Source organism: Cordyceps javanica, chromosome 4 (genome assembly GCF_051103115.1).
Source record: "Cordyceps javanica chromosome 4, complete sequence".
NCBI classification, from domain to species: Eukaryota; Fungi; Ascomycota; class Sordariomycetes; order Hypocreales; family Cordycipitaceae; genus Cordyceps; species Cordyceps javanica.
This window is the reverse complement of record NC_139298.1, coordinates 43,792-69,085: the sequence shown is the minus strand read 5'-3', so window position 1 is coordinate 69,085 and position 25,294 is coordinate 43,792. Positions and strand designations below refer to the sequence as shown.

At 53.1% G+C, this 25,294-nt stretch overlaps 5 protein-coding genes across 5 annotated transcripts; 4 read left to right on the top strand and 1 right to left on the bottom strand.

The window, feature by feature from the left end:
* Positions 1 to 8,204: 8,204 nt before the first annotated feature.
* Positions 8,205 to 10,202, top strand: V2A60_005923 (cyclin family protein; the record flags this gene model as incomplete). Its single annotated transcript, XM_083257221.1, has 3 exons — positions 8,205 to 8,603; positions 8,662 to 8,950; positions 9,001 to 10,202. 3 exons carry the CDS (start codon positions 8,205 to 8,207, stop codon positions 10,200 to 10,202), a joined length of 1,890 nt encoding a protein of 629 aa, XP_083113347.1.
* A 2,037-nt stretch (positions 10,203 to 12,239) lies between these two features.
* On the top strand, positions 12,240 to 13,328 carry V2A60_005922 (chitin synthase chaperone-like protein Chs7; the record flags this gene model as incomplete). Its single annotated transcript, XM_083257220.1, has 2 exons — positions 12,240 to 13,052; positions 13,140 to 13,328. 2 exons carry the CDS (start codon positions 12,240 to 12,242, stop codon positions 13,326 to 13,328), a joined length of 1,002 nt encoding a protein of 333 aa, XP_083113346.1.
* A 5,121-nt stretch (positions 13,329 to 18,449) lies between these two features.
* V2A60_005921 (DUF3716 domain-containing protein) lies at positions 18,450 to 21,104 on the top strand (the record flags this gene model as incomplete). The annotated part of the gene is made up of 2 exons (XM_083257219.1): positions 18,450 to 20,950; positions 21,017 to 21,104. The coding sequence occupies 2 exons, from the start codon at positions 18,450 to 18,452 to the stop codon at positions 21,102 to 21,104; spliced, it is 2,589 nt and encodes an 862-aa protein (XP_083113345.1).
* Positions 21,105 to 23,046: 1,942 nt separating this feature from the next.
* On the top strand, positions 23,047 to 23,304 carry V2A60_005920 (uncharacterized protein; the record flags this gene model as incomplete). Its single annotated transcript, XM_083257218.1, has 1 exon — positions 23,047 to 23,304. The coding sequence occupies one exon, from the start codon at positions 23,047 to 23,049 to the stop codon at positions 23,302 to 23,304; it is 258 nt and encodes an 85-aa protein (XP_083113344.1).
* A 545-nt stretch (positions 23,305 to 23,849) lies between these two features.
* V2A60_005919 (uncharacterized protein) lies at positions 23,850 to 25,235 on the bottom strand (the record flags this gene model as incomplete). The annotated part of the gene is made up of 1 exon (XM_083257217.1): positions 23,850 to 25,235. The coding sequence occupies one exon, from the start codon at positions 25,233 to 25,235 to the stop codon at positions 23,850 to 23,852; it is 1,386 nt and encodes a 461-aa protein (XP_083113343.1).
* Between the last annotated feature and the right edge of the window lie 59 nt (positions 25,236 to 25,294).

The following is a 25,294-nucleotide window of genomic DNA, read 5'->3' as shown; positions in this document are numbered from 1 at the left end:
CATGTAGCGGTACGGAGCTCAGACAGACTATAGTTGCAGAGGACGGGCTCCAATTCTGTCGGGAGCGCAGAGGGCAGAAAACGGAGCGGCAGATACGGAGGCGTCAACCTAGATAATAATAAACTACAAACGAATAAAGAGGAAAGGAACAGCTGATGAAAAACAGGCCGAACGAATTTAAAGGCAAAAAGAGCAAAGGGTTTAGATTCGATAATTAGCGGCGTGGGCAGTCAAGGCGGATCCGCATGATGTTTAGCCTGGTCTGGGAGAGGGGAGGGGCTGCAGGCTTTGAAGCCGAGGGAGCGTCGTGAACTAGTGATACGTCAGCGGAAGAGGTTGGCTTTGGTTGTTTTGTGCATGTCGTGTGAGTTGGGTTAGTGACGGTATTATGAAGGATGAGGCCTGCGGTGTTGACTTGCATGAGATGGAAGGGGGGGGAGAGAATCAGCGGTCCTTTCCAAGAAGTCAATCAACAGAGAGAGCACGGAATGCAAGGCTGGGGCTTTCCTCAGCCCAGTTGTATTTCTTTGTCGTCAAAAGTTAGAACCCCATCCATCCTCCCCCCTCCCTCCCCTTGCAAGCTGGGAGGTTTCGGGCACGGAAGCCATCATTGCCGGCCGTTTTTGGTATTAGCACCGGAGTGTGTCCTGATTATTACAGGGGGGGTTTTGAGAGAGAGCATGAGAGCGTCCACAACGCGCGGTGCGGGAGCTGATCATCAGCGAGCATGGGATCCCGACACGGGCTGGGGCGGCCGTATTTTGAGCATTGCGTAGGGTGGGCGCGGTTGAAATGGAGACTTGGCACACCAGCGAGCAACCATGTCGCTGCGAGGCACAACGCATAAGAAATCTCGTGAATGTTGAAAAGAGCACACACTCACCATGATTCCCCGGAACGGAGTCATCTTGGGGGGGCCTCTTCCCCCCTTTCCCTTGCCGAGATGCGCAGTGCAAGGTACAAAGCAGACTCCTGCGACAGTGTGATGGCTTTTGCCGGTTAGAATACGCAAATATACGCAGCATGGCTGCGGAACGGACAAAATAGGTCCAACTCTCCTTGAAAGGGGGGGGGTTGGAGTTGGGTTTGTGACACGCCCCCATTTTGCTTTTTCTTTCACTCCCACACAGTCAGGATACTACTGGCGGCCAAGGGGCTTTCGTCAGCCTCTGGCAACTAGGAAGATAATCTGTAATCCGCAAGTACTGCTGTAGAAGTTGTTGGGGCGGTTTTGGCCAAGGCAGGCGGACCACTTATCGTGGTAGGGCAGAAGGGAAACCATTTTTACGTGGAAAATAGTAAACCAATTTAAAAAACATGGGGTTGGCTTCTTGCGCCCGCCCCCCTGCTGGTTCCAGCAAGCAGCATCCTTTTTGTCAGTCTTGGCCAGCGCTGCACAGCAAGCTTTGGCGCTACCAGTACTGGTACGGTCTTGGGTCCCAAGTAATGCAAGCAATACTTATGGTTCTGGATGATTGACCATGATGCTTGCTTAGTGCCTTTAACTATCCGTATAAGTAGAGGTGTTGCCAGCAGGCTACTGACTGATACTTGCTCTAGGGTCTCATCGGCCGACCTCGGGCTCCTCCGCGTGGTTGACGTGCCATGGCTTTTCATGGCCTCTTGAATGACTCGGGAGGCCATCATGTCACTTTTCTTCTCTCCTATATGGCCGAGAAGATTTTTTTTTTGCTTTTTGCTATTATGGTGATTATTATGGGTGATTATTATTCCTCCCTGGAAACGCGCGAGAACGGGACAAGATGCTTTGGTTTGCCCGCCCACAACCTTTTTCCCACCTGCAATGTATCACTTCAGGCTCGCCATCCACACCCCCTCTACGAATGGCCGATCGCGTGGACGCATGCTGACGCCTGTTTAGCGCGGTTTTCCCCTTGCCCTGCTCTCCAAGTAAGTACTACTTGTCTACTGGTACGTAGCAGTGTCAATGTATCAGTAGGGAGTATTGTCATATGTAACAGCCCATCAGCCTACTGGTAGGTCTGTTCTGTCTCCAGTCCACCAGCGGCTCCGGTATCAAAGGAGAGTAGGCTGCTGATGACTGCGTCGTTGGCCAACCAAATGTTGGCACTTGTTGCCCGGTACAAGACCCCGTACGTGCCTGTTTTAGACTGCGGTCAGTAAGTATGCACGGTAAGCCGGCAGGGGGGCCACTGACGCGTCCGGTGCACAGTAGACAGTCAAAGGTTCGCTGTGGTTTTGTCGCCCGCCAATGCCCGTCCTCATTAGTGCATCTATCTCACTCAACCCGAGGTGCGTGTGCGTGTACGGAGTACGTGTGTAGGTAATAAGTAGGTGGTGAGCTGCACACAGGGAGACTGCAGTGGCCACCAAAGCTCCAGACCCAACGAGAGCAGCCGGACCCTTGGCCAAATGCGACAACCGCCTTGACCCTCTCGCTCCCTCTGCGTCCCCCCCTGGTCCTCTAACAGCATGCTGCGTTGCAGCTCCATGCAAGGCAGGTAGCCTTGTTCATTTCGTGGATAACGAAATTCTTTTTACTTTGCCAAGTGGAAAAAAAAAAAAACAGGTCAGATAGGAGAGAAAAGTGCTTGCCAAAAAGACCCATGCGAGTCCACAAGCCGCAATTTCGCGTCCCGAGTGGCAAAAAAGAAACACGGAACAATCCAATCCATATCAAGTCAGTATGTTGTCCTGACTTGGTGGTACCTACGGATTACCAGTACAACGGCGGGCAGGCGGGCAATATGAGACCTCTCTCTATCTCTCCCACTCTCCCTCCCTCATCTCGCAGTTCTTAAGGGGGAGGAAGCCCCAGGCCATACTTATGCTACCTGGTGGGTACTGGCATCCTCATGCCAATACTGAGTACTCAGTAACGGAGTATCCGTACTTTTTTTCTTTTTTCGCTTTCCTTTTTCAAGTCTGGCTCTGGCCCTGCCGATAGTCATTCCCCGGTTCTTTCTGCTAGCGCAGTTGAGAGTCTCAAGGCAAGGACGGACTGGGCGACTGGGCGACTGGGCGACTGGGCGACTGGGTTGATATCCATTTTGAACTTGCAAAACCAAACGAGCTATATTGATCCACTGCACGCATTTAATTGTACATCCTTTTTTTTTCCACACTTTGAATTGTCGTGTAACACTGCAGCGCGCCGCCTTTCAGCCATGAATAGACGACTCAAGAGGAATGGAAAGAAAAGGAAGGAACAGGGCGAGTGAGAAAGAGAACACGACTCAAGGAACGATGAGAAGAGAGAAAGTGAGTGAGGGAAAAGAAAAGGCATAAAACTCGCTCCTGAACAAGCCGCAAGCCACTCAGACCCGTCAATCATTTTCAACCATCTTGGCTAGATGGTCCACCCGTTGAGCGGGCAAACGCAGAGATGGGGTGTGCAAGTCTCACTCGTCAGAGTATCAGTATTTGTGTAATTTCATGTACGGATACTCTGTAGTTAGTTGTACACTTTTGACTCTTTTTTTTTTTTTTTTGTTTTTATTTTCCCTAAAAGTCGTGATTGTACGGAGTACTCCGTAGTCGATATGCAAAATCCATTGCCTAATCAAGAGTAGGGCATCTTGTCTTGCCGTCAAGTCGTTTCCGTACCCGCATCCTGCTACTATTCTTGAAGTGCATTTACTTTGACAGGGTTTATGGTGGTGGTGGTGGTGTTGCAGGTCCACCGCCTTTTTTTTTTTTTTTTTTCCTTTCTTTCATTTCTTCTTTCTTCTTTTTTCCCCTTTGCCCAGTGGCACTGGCAAGAGGGGCTACGGTCCGATAAAAGTGGTGTGTCCGTCTCTCACTCCTCATACTTGTTTGCTGTGGTGGTTGTTGCGTGCTCGTTCGGCAAGTCTTTTCTCGTGCTACGTGCCAAAGGCATCTCGCGTGTCTTCTTTCCTTGGGCCTTCGTTTATACTTCTTTGTTCTTGTAGAACCCAACAGTCACACACACACGCACACGCACACACACACACTGGGAAGCAAGCCATGATCAGACAACCTAAGGGGGTTGATGCAAGTGGTGTACTGGGTAAAGTTGCTAGGTCATGCTATATCAGCCAGAAGCTCCATGACCTTATGGAGATGATGACGCCCTACTCCGTACTGGAGTTGTCTCTGCAAAAGTATGGAGTAGCTTGGTGTCGCTAGTACTAATACATACTTATTTAGTGAGCACCACCTCATCCAAAAAAAAAAACGACAAGAGATACTTACCCTGTCCTGCCCGTCATGCCTCCCTCCCCGAAATAATACGCTAAGTACTTGGTACTACTGAGTACTGAGTAAAAAGCAACAGTGCCGGCCGAGCCAGGGCAGGGAGGCCGTGTCAGCTGGCCTCGTCACGCTTTTCACGTCGACTAGTAAGGTGTTGGGTGGCAAGGTAACTGTGAGGCGGCAGAGCCCAGTAATAATAATAGAAGCAAACTCAGTTGCCAGTCCCCAGTGTGGCCCGCGCGTGCCATCCATACTGAGTACAGCCATACTGTAGTTATCTGTACGGAGTATATAAGTACATACTCGTGTTGAGAGACGTCAACCAGCTAGCTGGATCGATAAGGGCTCCACAGGCGGTGGTCCAGCCATTCCCAAATTCGAGCACATGGTTTGCATCTTGTTGCTCTTTACAGGGTGTGATTGTGAAGCTGGGCTTTTTTTTCTTCTTCTTCTCTCTTCATCAAAGCTACTTACTAGTACTGTCCCGACTCGAGAGTTTCTGGACCAGACCGGGCGTCGTGGGCTTTTTCGCAAGTCAAACCCAGCACCAGAAGAGTCAAGTTGGGGCTCGTGCTTTAAGTAGTGCCGTATGGCGGCCCGTAATGTATAATGTTTACGGAGCAGTCTGCGTGACTTGTATCATAGGGCACAGTGCTTGTTCTTTTCAATTTGAATTATTATTATTGTTTATTTATTTATTTATTTTTCATTTTCAAACCTAGGTACATAGGTAGTGCTCGCAGCCGAACTGAGATGCCAGTGGAAATGTATGGCAAAAAGTGATGCGACTCGGCTACCGAGCACCAGTGCGATACAAGACTGATAGAGAATAATAATAATACAGTGACAATCGACTGACTGGGCCGGGCCTGCGCCACGTCGGAAGGCACGGTATCGGTACGTTGGGCCAATGTGTCCTGACGGTTAGCGTAGGAGAGGCTCGCCGCTAGCAAGTCAGGCGCAACTGGAACTGCGTTACAGGCAGAAGTAACTAAGTACAACGGCATGGACGGGCGAGCGGGCGGGCGGATGAGTTTAGTGATGAGCACACCGTGCCTGGACGTGCAAGAAGAGCGAGGCAAGAAGGAGAGAGGTAATTCAAGAAAGGGGGGCGCGAAACAAGAAAAAAAAAACGAGGGCATAATTAAAAGGCAAATGCCAGTACGGAGTAGAGGAGGGAAGGGGGGTTCAAAGAAATGGGAAACAGAGGGAGGAGAGTGGTGACTACAAACAAGAGGCGGCCATCCGAAAGCCAAGGCTCGTACATAAACGGGGCCTGCTCCCTTTTCCTCCTCTTGTCTTGTCGCAGAGCGCTGGGGCCGGTAGCAGGTGCAGGCGCTAATCGTGATTGGAAAAGCCGCAATTGCAGCGGGACAAGGCGAGGTGGTCACTGGTGGCACGAGAGAGGCAAGAACAAGATGGCTAAAAAGTAACAACTAACAAGTAAGTAAGCAATGCTCAGTACGGATTAATCAAGGGGGGTGCTTGGTGTGGTACTTGGGAGGCGAGCCAGACGGGCAGAGCAGAAGCACAAGGGGGCATCGTTTGAGATTGGAGTGGTTCACTACTTGCAACTAGTTACGGAGCACTCGAGACTTGAACAGTGATGCTGTTAATCCTGTCAATCCTGCCAATCCCGTCAATCCTGTTGCAAGTGTGTGAGTTTGTGTCATTGCCCCCATTGAACCTTGCTGAGAGCCTGCGATGCCCGCTTGCCTGCTTGCCTGCTGGCCTGCATGCCTGCCATCTGCTTACCCTTGCGCTTGGAGTTGGTTGCACGCCGCCGCCCGCAGAAATTGGTCATGGGTGGCCAGGCACTTGATCATTATGATTTACTGATACCTACCTAGGCAGCTAGGTAATCCGTCGTTGCCTAGGTATAACTTGTAAGTAGCGACTTGGCTTTTGGCACCCCGTACTTGCAGATAACCTGCCTTGCTTGTGTGCTTGTGTGCTTGTGTGCTTGTGTATTTTACACATAAACTATCCGTACTTATGGATTATATTTATCCATATGTACTCAGTAACTAGTTAGTGGCTGAGCAAGTGGTCCTCTGACGACCCCCAGGCTGGCTGAGAGCCAGAGAGACCCAGTGGGCGGGCAGCCATGGCGCACCAGCGAGAGGATCCCTGGTCAGTACGAGTACTGGGTACTCACCGAGTCACTGAGTACCTAATAGTACTTACTTGGTTAAGTAGTGCTCGGGGGGAGAGTCCATGCTCGAGTTGGTAGGTAAACAGGTGCCGACCACATAGATTGGGCATTCAAGTACACAAGGACTTGAGTAGGTAAAATTGACGACAGCACTCGTGCCGTCAACAAATATCTACCTAGCAAAGAAGGTATGTGCCTGGATGTCTGTCTTGGTGCTGAGCAAGGCACATGGCAAGGCAAATGGCTAAGTAGGTACTTAGCCAAGTACCTAAGTAAGATGCTTGGCGGTAAGTCGACAGGACAGGTACTTACTTGAACGGGTATCTGGAGCAACCAAGATTTTATGGGCCTATGCGCTCTGTAAATTGGTGACATTGCCGCTCCAGCTTTTATCAGGACGGGCAAAAAAAAAAAGCCCACGTAGGAGCTAAATTGTTATACATACATACTTAAGTTATTCACTAACAAGTTACGAGGCAAGTACCAGTCAGGGAGAGCCAAGTATCTTTGTATTTTTCAGGCACAAACATAGAGTGATAAAGTACCTAACAATTGAGGATAGAGGTACCTACTAAGCCGCCCAAGGTACTTACCCAGGTCGGTTACTTCGCACGAAGGCACTTGGGTTACCCCCCTTCTTTCTTCCTCCATGCCAACTACTTCCTTACCTTGGTATAGGCACCTCACCCTCTGCCTTTGGCTTGCCCACCCCCCCTCTGCCTTTTTCACTCTGCCTTTTTCCCCTCTGTTTTCTCCCTCCCTCCCCGAAAAAAGGCCCCCCCCTTCCCCCCAAATACACTCCCCCACAGCCCTCTCACTTGGCCAACCACATCGCTGATTAAACCCTGCCCGTCCTCCATTCTGCTCCTCCGAGACCCTCCTCAAACTCTCTACCAATGCTCACCAGCTTCGCGACCCGGAGCCTCTTGGAGCCCACCCCAGGCCTCGTCTCTTCATGGGGGGCCTTGGTCTTTTCAAAGGTCTTTTCAAGGTCCAGTCATCCGTCATTCACCACTACAACCACCACCACCACTACCACCGCCGCCTTGACAAAAACAACTTTGTTCCCTACCTTGGGCACTTTGTCCCATCCTGCTCCATTCTCAACCCTCCGTCTCGCCATGGCGTTGCCCGCTTGCACTTGACTTGTCGTCGGTCCCGTCAGAAAGCGCCTTTGCCCTTCTCGTTCCCTTGTCTTGTTTCTCTCTCCATTCTCTCGCCCGTCTCCTCCCGCCATCAATCCCTCCAAGTACCGTACAGAGCAGCGCACCACACTCTTCGCCCGAGCCCAGCTTTCATTCCCTTTCCATAAAAAGCTTCGCCCGCCTCGATTCCTTGCTGCCGCATGCTGATATCACTACCGCCCTTGATCAACTACGGACCCTTCGGACCTCGTACCACGCCTTTCACTTCTCCCGCGACAAACGCTTGACCTGGCCGTCACTTACACTCGACGTTTGCACGTTTGCACACCACACGGATTCTGCCACCTGCTCTTCTACCGCCGTGTTTCCTCCTCCCATTGGCGTCACTTCTCCAACCTCGCCGAAGCAAACTGCCGGGCAAACGACTCAACACGCAAGAAAGCTCACCCAGCGGCTGCCAATTTCGTTGGCCTCGACGTCCTCACCACGCTTACGCTTCACAGCAGCTCGCCGCAGTTGGTCCGACCTCCATGCCTGCTCAGCTATTGACGACAGCTCCTCTGCATCACACGTTTCCGATCCTCCCTTCCTCTCGTGCACCAGCCTCATGTTTATACGCCCACTCGGCCGCCTCAGTCGACTCGAATACACCATCCGATCCCGGTTCTGTGGCATCTCGTGTCCACCTCCGGCCTCCAGCCAACGACATGAGTGCCACATACCAACCCTCCTACGCCGCCTACGATAACCATGTCGCCTACAACTACCCTCCAGCAGCTGCTCAGGCAAACAGACCCAAGGCTGCCGCGGCCGATTCTCGAAGTCTCCAATACCTGCGCTACCCGGCCCAACCCGTCCAGCAACCAGCCCACCAGCAGGCATTGCCGCAGCCTCCGCAGGTCCCCCAAAACGACGTCTCGGCCAGATCGCAGCAGCCGCCGAGGGCTTCTCGCTACCTGGCACGTCCACCTACACCTACCGAGGCTAAGATGCCATCCCAAGAAAGTCACTCCACAAGGAATTCGGAAACCCTCGTCTTCCACAGTCTCCAAATACCAAAGTGCATCAGTCCGGCCGGAGGAAACTTGGCAGACTTTGCCGCCCAGGTATGCTTTCGCCTTTTCATCTTCGCATTATCTGTTGCCACTTGCTAACGCTTCCCAGATGACATGCCTCTTTTGGTTCCAATCAATAGACGACCTCAAGAAGGCCGAGTCCATTCGCTCCGCGCCCAGCGCAACAACACTGCCTAGACTCTCCTCTTTGGCCAGGCCATATGAACAATTTCGGAAGTGGGTTCTGAATGTGCTCCAGACAACGCAGGTGACTCAAAATGTCATCTTGCTGGCACTCCTCTTCATTTACCGCCTGAAGATGTCGACTCCACAGATCAAAGGCCGAGCCGGCAGCGAGTATCGCCTGCTGACAGTTGCCCTGATGCTCGGCAACAAATGTAAGCCTCCCCGCCGCATGCTAACCTACAACGATGCTGACGTTGCCCAGTCCTCGATGACAACACGTATACCAACAAGACGTGGGCAGAAGTCTCGTGCTTTGCCGTCCAGGAGATTCACGTCATGGAAGTTGAATTTCTCAGTAACATGCGATACAACTTGCTGGCTTCCAAGGAGGAATGGGAGCAGTGGCTGACCAAGCTTGCCTGTTTCCACGAGTACTACGACCGCGCCATGCGTCAACCAGCCTCGCCCCTACACATGGCCGCCAACGCAATGTTCCAGTCACCGACATCGTCACCCAAGGCTACCAAGCTACCCATGGTGCCCGACCTGCCCCCGTACACGCCCACTACCGCCAAGACCTTTTCTCCGACGTCGAGTCACTCGCAAGACTGGCACCCGTGTCAGGCAAACGCCGTCTCACCGCTGGCATCCAAACCCGTCCGCCTCGCAACACCGCGCAAGAGAAGCCCCGAGTACGATGCTGCCGACCACCCCGCCAAAAGACAGATGGCCCCACGGCTCGCACCTGGTATGGTATCTGGCAGCGGTGTCCACGCTGCCGGTGCCGGTGCCATGGAAGCGCGGCCACCTGTTCCTCAGCTGAGCGTCGTGACGAGCCAGCACCAGCCTGCCGGAGCACCATATATGCCAGTTGGGCCGCCATACACGCCCAGCTCCAGCATGCCTCTGCCGCCGCTCCAGCTGGGTGTTCGTGCCATGTCGACGGTATACCAGCCACCACCCAGCGGTGGCCAGCCCCAGCAGCAGCTTCAGCCGCAAGCGCAGCAGCAGATGATGCCCGCTGTGAACATGGCCCCCACCTACCCGACCGCTGCTACGGCTATTCATCCACCTGTTGGCTTGGGAACTCCGAGCAAGCGACGCAGCCCCGGCCGCCTGGTCCAATACACATCGTCGCCCATGGCAGAGCCCTACGGAGCGGGATCGGCTATGCATACGCCTCTTGCTCTAACGCCTCTGGCCAACTCGCCAAGCATATACTTGCAACAGCGCTCGAGCCCGTACAAGCCCATAAGGCACGTCAACAGGCTCCTCCACCCCGCGTCGACCTCGCTGGATCAGTATCATTTGTCCGTACCAATCAACCCCAGCCAGATCCACTACCAGCCTCTAGGCCGACGCAACGACGTACGCACCGGAGTGGTGCCCGAGTTTGTCATGTACAACAGACAGCAGCAGCAGCAAATGCTGCCTCAGAACCGACATCAGGGCGCGTTCCCTTAGGTGTGGCCTGCGTATCCGATTCCAGCATTCAGGTGACGCAGGCAGGACGCTTCTTTTCATTTCCACTTGTCGTTGTGGCGAGGCCGCACAGGGAAAGCGGCCACTGCTTGTATAAGATGTCACCTTGTTTTTTTTCTTTTGATTTGCGTCGTCTTTATTTGGCTGTTTATGAGTTTGGCGCAGGGATTTACTGTAGCATTTTTTTCTTCTTCTTCTTTAGAAGTCGCATTGCATGGCATGGATAGCATATTTAACTACTGGCGTTGGTAAGACGTGAGAGCGGTACCCCGAGAGTTGGTGATGAGTGGCGAGGAACTACCGACTACAGACACGCCCAGCGGACAGCTGTATGTGGTACACACTGCGCTGCTGGAGGATTTGTTTTTGCTTTATATTGCTGCTCTTTTTTTTTTGTCTCTCGTTATGTGGCACCCCGGGGAGGGTGGTTAATTGGACGTGGAAGGGATCATTGCACACGTCATTGCTCGGCCTGGTCGATAGTGTGCTCCTTCGATGTGACGCTGAATCGGAGGAGTGGCCATGGGAATGCATAAGATATGAGGCGCTCAACGCAAGCATGAATAGATGTATCAATAGCAAAACAACATGAAGGCTAATTTGACGTTGTTCCGTCTCGTCTGTTTTCTGCAGTGGAGCAAGTGACGTAGTAGGGTGCTATCGGGACGTATCAGAACATATACGAGGAAGGATCCAGTAGAGAGGCTCGGTTGCGAGTCATAGTGGAAGGCTACCAGTATGCTGACGAGCGCATTCATTCGTATTCCAGTCACCACCCACTTCCAAATGGTATTTTGGCACATGTCTTGTTTCAGACCAGGCATGGCTTTCGACGCATGTGGTGATGCAGACAATGATCCATCTGTGAGGGCCTTGCAGTATGCCTTTTCAAAATAGAACATCAGCTGGAAGGCTGAGCCATGTGCCTGCCACCCGTAAAACACGTCACAACAGGGATCCGCCACAGAACTGACAGGAAGTTCTACTTAACAGGTAGCTGTCATCCATATCTATAGCCCACGGCAAGATATGGGATGCTGCAATTGCAAGATACGCCATTCAGCAATTCACCAAGCGAGCTGTAGGGTAGCGCGACCACCGTGTAAAAAAAAAGGCCATTTGTGGCCCTCTGTACAAGGTCGACTAACTACTCAGTACCAGGTGGTCACTACACAATTTTGTCACCATACTCAGTAATGAATAAGCCCATGTAATTATTATTATGAGGAGCATCCATCTACAGGATTCTCATTTTCGAACTTTTGAATATATTTTTGAGAATTCATAAAGCTATTTTGCTATTAATCATCGTACTTGAGGGGCTATATTGGCCAAAAGTGACCATGTTTTTTTTAGCACCCCCCTGCCTGGCAACCCGCGCCTCTGCGTTGGCGGCTGACTCCACTCTCTTTTCTACGGCCATCCTCCCTCCCATCTCAGATTTCCCTGGCCGCCTCCTTTGATGGGTCGGTCTCTCTATTGACGACACCCCAAGAAACGGAAAAAAGTACACTCGGGCAATTTTATCCGCGCGTGTGAGGCGGAGGGGTCCCCAAAGCTGCTTCATTTTCTAGGAACCGATTTCCTGTCCTCAAACAAATCGCTCGTTCACTGTTGCCGATCCCTCACATTGTTCTGCTTGTCTCGGGGGCCGCTTTTCTCGACGGAAAACCTCAGACGACCGACCGTTGACGCATTCCATTGCAAACCAAGCACGAGACGCCGCCGCCGCCGTTTTTCCCTGGACGGCCACCGGATTCCTGACGAACCGCACAACACCCGGAGACTACTGCCGGGAAACCTCGCGCCCCGTCCGCCCGAGAACTCGGAACAACTCGTGCTGGCTTGACGACTTGCTGGCCCTGACACGGCCACGTTGGCTTTGTCTGTCCCCTTTACGAACGCCGACCGCATCTTTTACACGATACTCTGCGCAGCTTGCGGTCAAGAATCTAGTCGTGACCAATCCGACGTTGGAGAACTCAACTCATCATCATCATCATCATCATCATCATCATCATGTCGGGCTTTGGCGACTTCACCTCCATCTGCGAGAATGCGCCGCTACCGCTGTGCGCGTCGGTCGGTCCGCAGCTCGCCGGCGTCGGCCACGTCGGGATCGAGCCGTCGTGCTACGCACGCAACATTGAGCTGGCCAACACCATCATCTTTGAGGGCGCCGCGTCGGCCATGCACATCTTTTCGCTCTTCATGACGGTCGTCATGATCCTGCACGTCCGCTCCAAGTTCACCGCCGTCGGGCGCCGCGAGATCCTGACCTTTTTCTACCTCTACATGCTGCTCTCCTTCTTCTCCCTCATCGTCGACGCCGGCGTCGTGCCCCCCGGCTCCGGCCCTTACCCGTACTTTGTCGCCCTCCAGAGCGGCCTCACCAGCGCCCTCGTCACCTGCCTGCTCATCAACGGCTTCGTCGGCTTCCAGCTCTACGAGGACGGTACCCCGCTGTCGGTCTGGCTGCTGCGTGCCTGCTCCCTCGTCGCCTTTGCCATTACCTTTCTCGTCTCCATTGCCACCTTTAAAGGCTGGGCCGGCCTCTCGCCCACCAACACGATTGGTCTCTTCGTCGTCTTGTACCTCCTCAACGCCATCCAGCTCTTTGTCTACGTCGTCATGCAGGTGCTCCTCGTCACGCGCACCCTGCAGGACCGCTGGCCGCTCGGCGACATTGCCTTTGGCGTCTTCTTCTTCGTCATCGGCCAAGTCATGCTCTACGCCTTCTCCGAAAAGCTGTGCCGAGCCATCAGCCACTACCTGGATGGCCTGTTTTTCGCCACCGTCTGTAACCTTCTCGGCGTCATGATGGTGTACAAGGTATGTTGTTGTTGTTGTTGTTGTGGTTGAACGAAATGCACAACAGGAAAACGACGGCCCAATTGATACTAACAATCTCCCGCGCAGTACTGGGACTCAATTACCAAGGAAGACCTCGAATTCTCCGTCGGCACACGCATGAACAACTGGGAGGTCAAGGAGCTGCTCCCGGAAGAGGACCGCCGTGCCACCGTGTACATGGACGACCCTTATGGCCAGTCGACGGCTTACGACATGCCGTACTCGCCGACGGCACGCTATTCGGCAAAGTACTAGAGGTCAAGCCCGTTTATACATCAAGAAATAATATGCGAATAGAGAGACGGGGGAGGATTTCAGCACTTCAGACATATAGTGTTTTTGTTTCTTTTTTGTTTCTTTTTTTTTAGAGCTGTTCTCGAACCAACAGAGAAGAAAACGTCTCGTTTTGAAAAGAATGAGAACAGCATCGGCGTACTGGTTATGAACTCGGTTTGAATCCCTTTGTTTTTGAGTTGTTTTTGATCTACCTTTTTACTGAGTCTTGTTTAATGGTTTGGCAGTGGCCGACATATGTTACTCGGGTTCTGATCTTCTGGGGGGAGCAATGTTGGCCGAGGGTCGTCTTTCCCGCAGTACACTGATTCCCTTTCCAAACATCGAATAGATCCCGATCATGTCTTTGAATACAACAAATACTATTATCTGCGTGCAGAGTGTGATGAAGAGCTGTGAGGATAACCGGGCTTGGTGGTCCCTCCGCGGGATGGCAGGGCGGTGAGGCACGCTACCTTGCATATGAATTAAGGGGTACAGTTTTTTTTGGTGTGAGAAGGAACTTTTGTAAAAGAGTGCGGAAAATAACGAGACTCGCTTGAGGCCCAAGATTTCTCCGGCGTCATGGAGTGCCGAGACATGGGATGCGTCGCCGCGAGAAGAGACGACTATGCAGGGTGTCGGATGCGCCACAAAGAGACGACGACTTTTTTTTCTAAAAAAAAAAAAACTTCTCATCCATTCTGGAAGCGAGGCAGAAAAGGGACATTCTTCCCGGCGTGAACCCCATTGCAGCTCGGCCTCGGCGTCACATTGTTGTATCTTGCTCGGTCTGTAAGTGTGTGTGCGGGTATGTGCCTTGTCGGAGCCCACGTCCATTTCCACTTACGAGGCAGGCCCCCCCCCCTCCCCCTCCCATGGAACCCTGTTGGGCAAGAAGTAAATACACGCCTCATTTTCCTCTTTTAGATCTTTCGAGCTGCATTAGTCTGGCGCCTTGGCGGTTACAGAAAAAGAAGGTTGAGGGGGGGAAGGTTCATCTTACTAAGTATTGCTTGCTTCTCGGCGCAACAAATTTGTGGCGTCTATTTTTTTTTCGGACGGGCAGGGGGGGGAGGAGGGCTCACAGCTCATCAAGACCCGCCTTCTTTATACGGGTTCCCGAGAAGAAACACTCATATCACGCCTCGCTCGGCTGTCGTTGGCAGGGGAAAAGGGCGATGGACATGGGGCTCTGGGCAGTTTGTGGCGTTGGGTGCCCGTTGGCGCGGCGCTGCGGAGGCGTTTTATAGCAAAGACCCCCGAGACCCCCGAGCCGACTATCAATTTCCATTCTGGACTTTGAAGCATCTGTATGTACATGGCCCTATTGCCTCCAATTAATTACATCACATCACATCACGTTGGTGGAACGCGCGGTGCATGTACATAGGCGAGTCCCGAGTGGTCCACGCAACACCCTCAATGATGCCTAGGCTGATTTTTTTTCTTAAGAAAAACTTCTTTTTCAACAGTGACATGTCCCTAGCCGCCGTCCAGGAGGATTGTTGGCAGCATCAAAGTCGTCCATGCCCGCTCTCTGGGCACCAGGTCTCCCTCCCTTGCACTTGGTCCAACGCACACCCTTTCTCTCTCTCTCCCTCTAAAAGCGGCCGATTGGGACGCAATCTCATGCCAACAATGAAAAAAAAGGCAGCCCGGTCTGGCCTCGAGCTAGTTGATTCGTTCTTGTCCTTACCCCTCACGAATCAAAGACCAATGTGTGGCGCAGCTCCAACAGCACCAGCGTATTACACAGAGATTATGCACTCTCATAGACTAGCGGCGTTGTACCGTTGTTCGTAGAACATGACATGTGACTTTTTTGTAGGGAAAAAAAATTGTGAGTGCTTGTGTGACTATTTTGTTTTTATTTGATTTTGATTTTTTTTGGCATGCAGTCGACCGGCGTCGTCAGGGACGTCAGAGATGATGCCCTTTGCAAGTCGGTGCTCGGCATCGTTGGACATGCAACGACCCCTGCCCAAAGAGGAGGGGCGGACCGCACATGTTGGCGCCGCCGCATTCGCTTGATTTGGCCTGATATGACCGATTGCTGATAAACTAGCTCGTTTTCCACATCTCCAGGCGGAAGGGAAGCAAGGCCAACTGCCTTGCCGGTGCGAGATTCACTTGGGCGCACGTCCCTGCTGGCAGTCTATTCGCAGCTCAACCCGAACCCCATGATCAAGAGCAAGGAGCGCTGCTCGCTCCGTATTGTGGACTATGCCCAAGAGTGTGCGCAACGTTAGTGCGGGCGCGCCGCTGAGGCGGAAATAGGACCAGACAAGATGGATGGGCTGGGATTGGGGCCAAGCCTTTTTGCCAACCCGTGGTATACATAGACGAAGGTCTGAGGTTTCTGCTCCACTGGGTGCGACGAGAGCCTAGACCCAACGACGGCGTCGCTCATGTGGCTGGCTGGCTGCGCACCATCTTGCGCTACTTTGCCATTTCTTTGACAATATGAGAAGAGGGGTTGGCACGGTGGCTCGAGAAGAAGAGCGAAGCGAGCTGTGAAAGACGGCCAGGTTTCCTGTATATTGGCGTCTCATCATATTGACGTAAGCCAACAGGGAATCACAAGAACTGGGCTGCAGCACGAGGCACAGGGATGGCAGGCTGTCGACGTGGAAGACGGGCATCAAGGGCGTCACACAAGGTTGCTCGGGCATATCTCGCGTCATGGGTTTGCTGGTAAGTAGCTACCAGTATCAGTACGAAGTACGGAGTACTCACCTACTTGGGGTTTCCGGTTTGTGCTGGCTGTCTGCAAGACGCCCAGCCTGGTCAGTCGGGGACAAGCCTGAGAAGAGGCATGCATGGTGCATGCACGAGGCAGCAGCCGCCCAGCAGCCTTTTTTCTGATGTGGGATTCACCAGGCCTGGTTTGACGAAACGGTGATGCAGACTGGCAGTCTAGGAGGAAACGGGAATAGTTGGCCTAGCCAACTATTAGTAGAAAGCGTAGCCTATTTCGATGGGTATATAGCCTTTTACAGTAGCCATCGAGCGCTGCGGGGTTCATCCATCTAGTTATATGATATATCTACTCCGTAACTATAACTCTGTGCCTACGGATAGAGAGAGCAGCGGGGACTGCTTTGTTAGCGTCGCTCACTCGCTTTGTCGGTGGTTTGCCTGCAGCGTGGGCTAGCTAAACTAGCTATCCTACTCCGTACTAAGTACACCAATGTCGAGACAAGCAAGCAAACCGACCAAAATAGAAAAAGCAATACCAATGTGAACAAGAATCTTCAGCCCAAAGCGCGTCGTGCTCCAATTAGAAACACCGAGAGCAAAAGTATGGGGCGAGAAGAAGAGAAGGAAGAGGAAGAAGAAACAGAAGAATGGCGTGGAGGGTCGCTTCAAGGCTGAGAGAATCAAAAAAAAAGAAAGAAAGAAAAAAGAAAAGTCAAAATATGAAATCGCGGAAAGGGGGTGAGGGGGTAAAGAGAAAAACAAGGAGAGAGCAAAGTTTGCTCACACTGGCCTATGTGGCTCCTTTGCTGGTGGCATGGTTATTATTATTATTTTTTAAACCTTCTCCTTGCCTTGCATTTGCTCTGCGGCCGCTCTGCGTCACAATAGGGTAACACCAACTAAGTGTGTCCGCAAAAATAACGTCCTGCTACTGGATACCGAGTTGCTGGTAACGAATAGCATCGCGTGTGAGTCGGAAGCTAATAAGACTCTATAGGAGTGAAATGACCACGGTGCCCCCTCCCTGGTGTGTTTCCCCCCCCCTTCAAGTGTTGGGCGCGGAAGAGAGAGGAAGAAAAAAAGTAGGCAACCAGCTCAAAAAACCTTGTTTCCTGGCCTCATTTTACAGTCGTGCCTCTTCTCACGTCGCTAAGACCTCTATACTCACAAGTAGTGCAATTTATCCCTTGGCTTCGTCTATTAGTAGAGCGGCGGCTGCGCCTACGCCCCAGCTGAGCCCACTTTGGCCCCCACGCCTGTTGGTTGGGAGCGCCGCCTTTGGAAGTGCGTGTGTTTGCGCGGCCAAACCTTACTAAGTAGTAGACTGAAGATGAATCTTGGCCAGGGTCTTTTTTGAGGGACACAGAAGGAGACAGAGAGACAGAGACAAGGACAGAGAGAGAGATGGTTCGCAAAATCTAAAAAAAAAAACTAAAAAAACTAACTACCAAATCAAGATAAAAACAAAAACCAAATCCTTCTCCCATCCTCTTCTGTGGTATTCTATCTTGCCAGCTGGCTTGCATCACCGGCCGGCTTCTGGCTTCCGGCTGACCCCACTCTTGTTGGTTGAGTCGATTGTGGTCGCCGTTTGTAATCTGTATTATTCTTCGTTGTCCATGCTCGTATTTCTACTCTTCTCTACTTATCCCCCCTCCCCTTTCTGTCTCTCTCTAGATCAAACCCTTCTTCTTCGTCACCTGCCACCGATTCCCTTTCCCGATCCTCGACACAGACATCTCAGTCGCCTGATGCCAGCGCCTATCCATCCCACCACCCCCATCACACCCGCTCCGCTCTCTAACTAGCGTCCCTTTGACAACCTCCCCAAACACCCCCCCCATGACTATGTTTGTACTCTGATTCGCAATACCCAACTATATCCCAATCACAATAACCTTACACAGACCGCACCCACATTGCCTGCCGCGCCGGCTACCGCCAGCCAGCTACATTGACCGCCCCCGCATCAACTACAGGGCACGTGCTTCCGACAGCCTGCCAGCCACTTGTCGGACCTGGATGCTGTTGGTAGGTAGCTCGCCAAGGGTAGGCCGTGTACAACTCGTTGATGCTTCGATAACAAAGCAAACCCTACCCCAACATATGTATCACGCTGTCAGTCTTCAGACAACTCCTCGCCCTCTTGGCACACTCTCTGCCGCACAGACGTGGCCAGCACCTCCCTCCCCGTTACCCGTGGCTGAATTCGTAATCTTGTTCTCTACTCACTACTCTTGCTGCAACCTAGGTAGGTAGCACAGTTTCTTCCCCAAAGCCCTACAGGGGTTCTTTGCGCATCGCTGCGGGCGCCGCGCTGACCCGTTATAGTGTCGGCTTCGCCACTACGGCCAACCAGCTTGGCTGGCTCCAACCACGCACGTCTCTTACCCGTAGGAAATGGAAAGACGGATCGAGAGCGGCGTCAAAGGCCCCAAGAAGATTCCCGTGCCGCTCCAAGCACCATCTCAGCGCGCCGAGATGTGGGAGCTCACCGAAGATAACTTTTGGCGTACTAATGCCATTTCATGCCAAGAACGCTTCGCCCAAGCCTCGCAGCGTTGGAACCACAACAGATCATCCGCCGTAAACCACATACGAAACCTCGAAGCCGAAGCTCGTGAGCTCAGCAACAAGGAAGATATTCTGAACCGCGAAATCATGGCCATACGCAGGCAAAAAACTCTTGTTAATAACACCCACAACCAGGAAGCACAGCGCTTGCACGACTTGGACATCCAACACAGCATGGAAAAGCAGAACTTGTTCGACAACCGCGAAAAGATGGAATACACAATGAATGATTGGTTCAAGCGACAAAGAATCCAAGACGGCGTCCATGAACGACCATGGGCCCTACCCGAGCTGATCGACAGGAGGCCCCCCGAGAGACAACTTAAGCTTCCGCCGCTCGCCAATCTGCACCTGCCACGAGAGACACCCAGGCACGACGATAGGATCGTCGCCATTATCGACGCTAATGGCACGATATTGGATAAACTCCAATACCTCGGCCTGTCCAACGAGCGAACGGCAGCGATATCCGGCCGAGCCGTGCTCCAGCCCATCAAACTCCGCAGCGCGCACCGATTCTACGAGGACACGAGGCCCAGCATCTACAGCTTCGCAGACGGAAAGGGCAATGGCTGGATAGCTTGCATGATTCAGGCTACGGGTTCTGCGCCGCACAAGATGTGTCAAGGCTGCAGCAACAATCAAAGTCCATTCGATGGCTGCATCGCTGTCGGCGGCCACCTCTTCCCCAAATGTGGCAACTGCGAGTGGAATGGTACAAGCTGTCAGGGGCTGGAACCGCAATCTCCAAACGACATGATCGTCAGTAGACCTTCGCTGGCGCCTATACGCGTTAGGCCGCAGTCGTTGATCACCGGGCCCGGCTTAGAGTCTCGGGCTTCTACAGAGTTCGAGGCCCTGACAGCAACCGCCCAGGAGGCCTCGCTCAGAGCATACGAAGCACATTGCGGCCAGCCGGGTCTCTCTTTGCCCGGGTTCAAGGCTGTGAATCAAGCTACGATGTACGAACCAGGCTCACCAGTATCCAGCACCGTCCCCCCTCTAACGGCGTCCAGTACCGGCAGTTACCGAAGGAGCTCCAAAGCCTCAGCTTCCAGCTGCCCAAACTCGCGACAACTGACGCCAGTGACGTTTCGGTCGATGGAGTTTGCCGCGCCAGACCCGTGCGAGATTACAAGGGAAAGCCTTGTCCTGCGGCATAATGGCAGTTTCTATACACATCCAAAGTGCATAGAAGGGGTCCCGCTAGAGAAGATTACCCCGAGCCATCCATACTGGGATCCCAAGTGGCCTGACCTGCGAACGCTGGTGGAGCCTATTCTGCGATCATGGGAGGAGAAGCATCAGCTGGCCGAGGAAGCCAGCCGACGAGGGGAGGCTGTCGGAAGCGTCAAGTACCAGTATGGCCGTCAAGTCAACCGGGGAAAGAAGATTCTCAAGTTTCTAGAGCAAGGGCCCATCAGTCCTTACCAGCTTCTCAGCAAGCGATTTATGAGCGTGGGAAAGGGCAGCATCACGTCGTACGACACGCTGTTCCGCCTCTGCGAGACAATCGATACACTGGCCAACTACAAGATGGACGTGGAGCCCGTCGAGTGGCTACGCCAGCGTCTGTATGAGTTAATTGAGGCACAGGGTACTAGCTTCAACTTTTCCAAGACCATGCACGACTTCTATAATGATGCCAAGTTGCAAGCACTACGCAACGATTCAGGTTTCAAGAATATCGGACGACCGTCGGGTATCAAGATGCCGCGGAAAAGAGCTGGTAGCGCGGGTGAGGTCGCCCGCTCGGCTTCACGTTCACGCAAGCGCAAGAGCCTTCAATCACACGGATCACCGAGCCCGCCGGCCGAGGTGTTTGGCGACTCCCCTTCTGGCGCCGTCCAACCCGGCACGGATGATGGCAAGAAGCAAAAGGCGGCTGCTAAAGTCTTGGACAGCCTGGAGACGGGCGAGGTATCTGATGCCGACTCATGGAGTGGCGCGCCGATTGCCGAATGCGACTTTCGGATCTACCAAATCAAGACTCGGCTGTTTACTAGCTCCGAAAAGGTAACGCAGTACCTGGCGTGGGTGCCGGAGAACAACGTCTTTGAGCACCAGGTCCTAGAGTCGACGAAGCCGGTCGTCTGGGGCGTGGAGCGCGAACCGATTGACTTTAGTCTCCGTCTAGAGGACGTGGTCAAGATTTCATGGAACCTCAAGGCGCTGAGAGTCTATCTGGTCATGAGCGATCGACACATTTGCTTTGTAGATGACAGACCACGGGGCAACGTCATGGTTGCGTTCAAGAGGGAGAATACGATGCGGAGATTTATCAAGTTTTGCCGGAGGGAGGAGATTGAGTTGGTGGAGGAGACATGGTAAGTCATTTTTACGCCACAAACTTGGCGGCGCCATGAACGACTTGAACTGAAACTTTTTGGCAGGAAGAAGATGCAACATCTTTGGGGGACGATGCAGTCTGAGCGGCTGCCGGCAGGCGAAGAGGAGCCGGGTGCCAGGTTGCAGGAGTAGCTTTCGAACCGAGAGCGACGGCGGCGGCGGCGGCGTCCTTGTTAACGTGCCACTCGAGCCGGGTTTCCTTGTGGGTTTTGGGGAGGCATTTTGTCTTGGGAGGCTCCGTGGAATGCGTTGTTATGCAAGATACTCTCTCTGCGTTTCCTATTTTTTTTCTCTCTCTCTCTTGTATAGGGCGGCTGGTTTTTTGAACGGGTAGGTAGCAAGCAATTTGACAGCTGACTATTTTTTTTGGTCAAGAATGTTTTCTCAAACCAGAATAAAAAAAATGGAAAAAAGTTTGTATATACTGATAATTCTGATTCGTTCACTATTAGACGACGTCGTGTCCGGCTGAAGGGTGTCCACAGAGAGAGCTCTCGAGCAGCTCGGCATCGGGGCTCGGGGCTCGGGTTCAACTGGCGGGCGGCACGCCAGAAGAAAAAAATTTGTCGGGACCAGGTCAGTCAGTCAGTCAGTCAGTCAGTCAGTCAGCCAGTAATAACTTTTAGCTACCAACTAAGTAGTTGATTAATCAATTAGTAGTTAGGTACAGAGTACTAATAGTCATACGGCAACGCTTGCCATACCGGCTCGACCCGCTTGGCATCCACTTGGTATGAGTTCACGACATGCGAGTTGAAGCCGTCTCCTGGCCGCGTGATGGCACTGATGGGTACTGAAAATTTGTTTCGATGCACGCTAGCCGTGTATTATACCAGTATTTTTCGATGGTAGCGTCTGAAGCTGCAGGTTGACAGGGATGCGAAGAGCAGGGGGGGCTGAGGCGTGCAAGGGCCAAGGGATCGAGCCTGGATCAGAGGTTCCAGGCACCCGCCTTGCCGTATTATTAGCAACAGACCCTCTTCTTCTTCCTTTCGGTCGTGGGTGAGCATACGTCGACTCTAACCACATCAGAGCCCAATGGTTTGGGCAGCTGGTTCTTGTTGTTGCAGCAGCAGCAGCAGCTGCTGCTGTTTTTGTTGTCCGTCGAAACGGTGCAGGTGAGGGCAAGATGGTAGCAGCAGGCCGACCGACGCGTGCAAGCAGAAGATGGGGCCAATACAGAGAATGATGTGATGCATGGGTTGAAAAGGAAAAACACACGAGGCAGACCTGAGTTGACACCGCTCTCTCGCATGCGATGCAAAGTCAAGGGGGGGGGGGGGCAAGGGCAGAGCGAACCTTGGGAACTGGTCAACGTGGTCCAACGGGATCACCGCATCGTCGCATGCTGGAATTTGCGTCGACCACCCTCTACCAATAATAGAGTGGAATGGCAACACCATCATCGTTGGGAAATTGGTTTGAGAACAAGACTTCTTCATGGCCACATTGTGCGTCCACACCACCATGTGGTTGATGTGAGTGGGCCGCAAAAGCCGGGCGGCCCATCGGCCGAGTCCTGCAGGACAAGAAAAGAGTTTTTTCTTTTTTTTCTTTTTTTTCTCGGCTGACTCTGGCTAACAACGTTTCCATGTTTACAGCCTACAGGGCATCTGGCCGAGGGAAAAAGCGACCAAAAAGGTGGATTAGTTTGACACTCAATATAATTTTTCTTCTTCCCCCTGCCTAAATTTTTTTTTACGATCCGGCGGGATCCACCCGGCACCGAGCGCCGCCACCGTTGGTGTGTCTAGTCGCGGCTTAACACGGTGAGAGTCGGAATAAGTGTACGCTCAGCAAAGGGAGAGAATTTTCATGCTGCTCGTGTAAAGCTATGACGCTTTAAAAAAAAAAAACTAATGATGTTTGAAACTCGCTTCCTGTTGAGTTTTGTATATATAGCTCCGTCGTTCTCCTCATCCATCAAACCCATTCCCACTCATCATCAGCCATCACCACTTACACGGCGCACAAGAAAGCCTCCCTTGACACACTACAAACCAAAACTTCATCGCCCTCATCTTCTTCTTCTTTTTTCTTTTGTTTAAGAAACAAAATCACATCCAGCAACAAAATGTTCTCCTCCGAACTCGTCTACATTGCTCCCTATCTCATGTCGGCCGAGAAGCGCCGCGAGGTCAAGCGCATCAACAGCGCCGCCTCGTCGCGCAAGAACTCGGTCGTCGACGCCACTTCGGCCTCGACCTCGGCGGCCCCCTCGGCCGCTCCTTCGCGCGCCGCCTCCCCGAGCCCCAACAAGGACAAGAAGAGGATGCACCACGACCCGCTGCGCTCGGCTGTCAAGATGAGCATCAACTCTCGCCTCCTCTAAGGGCAAAAACAGCGAGTATTGCTCTCTCTTGCTGCACCCCGGCATACATACATATATACATGGAGACGGCTGCAAACACCCCCTTTTGCCCCCTCTGGCAAATATGCCGTGAGCTGGCGTGGGCGTGCTTGAAAATAATGGCCTTGACGATAACACGCAACATCTTTTGGAAGCAACACAGAATGTGCTCATTGGGAAATTTGGATAAACGCTGTTTTTTTTTGGTTTTCCTCCCCGGTTGAAATACATGGATTCGGAAAATAATGAGAAAATATACCCCTTAATAATATTACAATACTTACTATAATATTTACTATTCAAACCACATTCCTCACTTTGGTACGTGTGCCATGCAGAGTACCGAATACGAGTATTGGATTTAGTCTTCACTTCTGTGCAGCCCTGGATCAACGATGACATACCACAAATACCATCCTCTGCCATGCATGTGTGCTCTTGACATCCCTAGAAACGTCTCGAGTATTCTCGAATCCAAGTCACGTCTTGCGCCGCAGTTTATTCGTAACACGTATCCTTCATTTATCCTAAAAGTGTACACTGCGCTTCTTATTCACATTATGCTCCTTGCCGTCTTTCTTGTCGTCTTTACCGTGCAACAGCGACCCGAGCGCGGTGCCAAACTTGTACGCCCGGCCGTGCTGCTGCTGCGCCTGCTGCGACGGCAGAGAATAGCTGCTTCCCGGGGCTCCTGTGCTGCTCGGGCGCGGGGGCACCGCTTGCCCGGACGGGCCGGCAAACCACTGGCCACCGGTCGTCGGCGGCGGCCCCGGGCGCGGGGGCAGCGAGGGCGTGTCGGCCGGCAGCCCGTACTGTTTCCGCAGGCGCTCCGTCTCCTCGTCAATCTCGGCCTGCTTGCGCCTCCGGCGGTCCGCCTCTTCGCGCTCCAGCATGGCCTGGATGCGCCGCTGCTCCTCCTGGTCGCGGCGGTCGCGGTCGCGCGACTTGCGCTCCTCCTCCGCTACCATGGCTTGCAGACGTTTTGTCTCGGCATCAATGGCCGCCTGCTGCTGAGGGTCACGACCCGGCGGCGATGACGTTCCGGGCCGGGCTCCGGAGGTTGGTGATTGGGGCCCGCCGAGAGCACCCGACGCGTACGCCACTTGCGCTGCTGACGGTGTTGGTTCTGCCTGCGTCTCGGCCGACCCCACGGGCACGGGGGCGCCAGATGTGTTGAAGGGGTTGTGCTTGGGCATGAGGTACAGGTCGCGAATGACCTCGGCGCTGAGAAGCAACACCACCTCCAAACCCTTGCGGTCCTCGACTTCGACGCGGGCCATGTTGGGCTCGTATATGGCCACGGTACTCTCGTGTTTGGACGCGTGGTACATGGCGACGGTGATGTCTGGCTCCTTGCTTTTCTTGCCGCCGAAGCTCCGCCCTGTCATGTAGCAAGTCATGTCCTTGCTCAGCCTCGAGTCCCTTTTCCACCGGAACAGCACTTTGGGGGTGAGCTCGGAAAGACCTGCCGATGAGCTCTCCTGGTCAATCTGCGAAGTGCTCGGGGCCTTGAAGGTCTGCTCGGGAATCTCAAACTCCCACGAGTCCGACTTGAAGCTGCTCTTTTGCAGCTTGAGCGGGACGGTCTGATCAGGATTGTAGAGCGAGACGGGCAGCACGTCGGGCGTCACGGGCACGACGGTAGCCACCCCGCCCTGAGCGCGCAGCTCGGCCGCCGACAGCGACGGCTGCGTCCACTGCGGCCGGATCAGCACCTCGCCGTAGATGACCGAGGCATAGTGCACGTCGACGAGACCTAATGCGTACTGATTCTTGGCCTGGCTCGCGGCGGGACGTTTCAGCAGGTACTCTGCAGTCGGCTCGGAACCGTTGTGCGTAAAGTAGAGGAGAGTGTGTAGCGGGTTGTCGGAAGAGGGCTGGAATCGAAACGTGGGGAGGCTGTCGTCTAGCATGGCCGATGGTTGTTGTGTCGCAAAGGTTTGCGGTCGGCCCTTGTCTATTCGGAATGGAA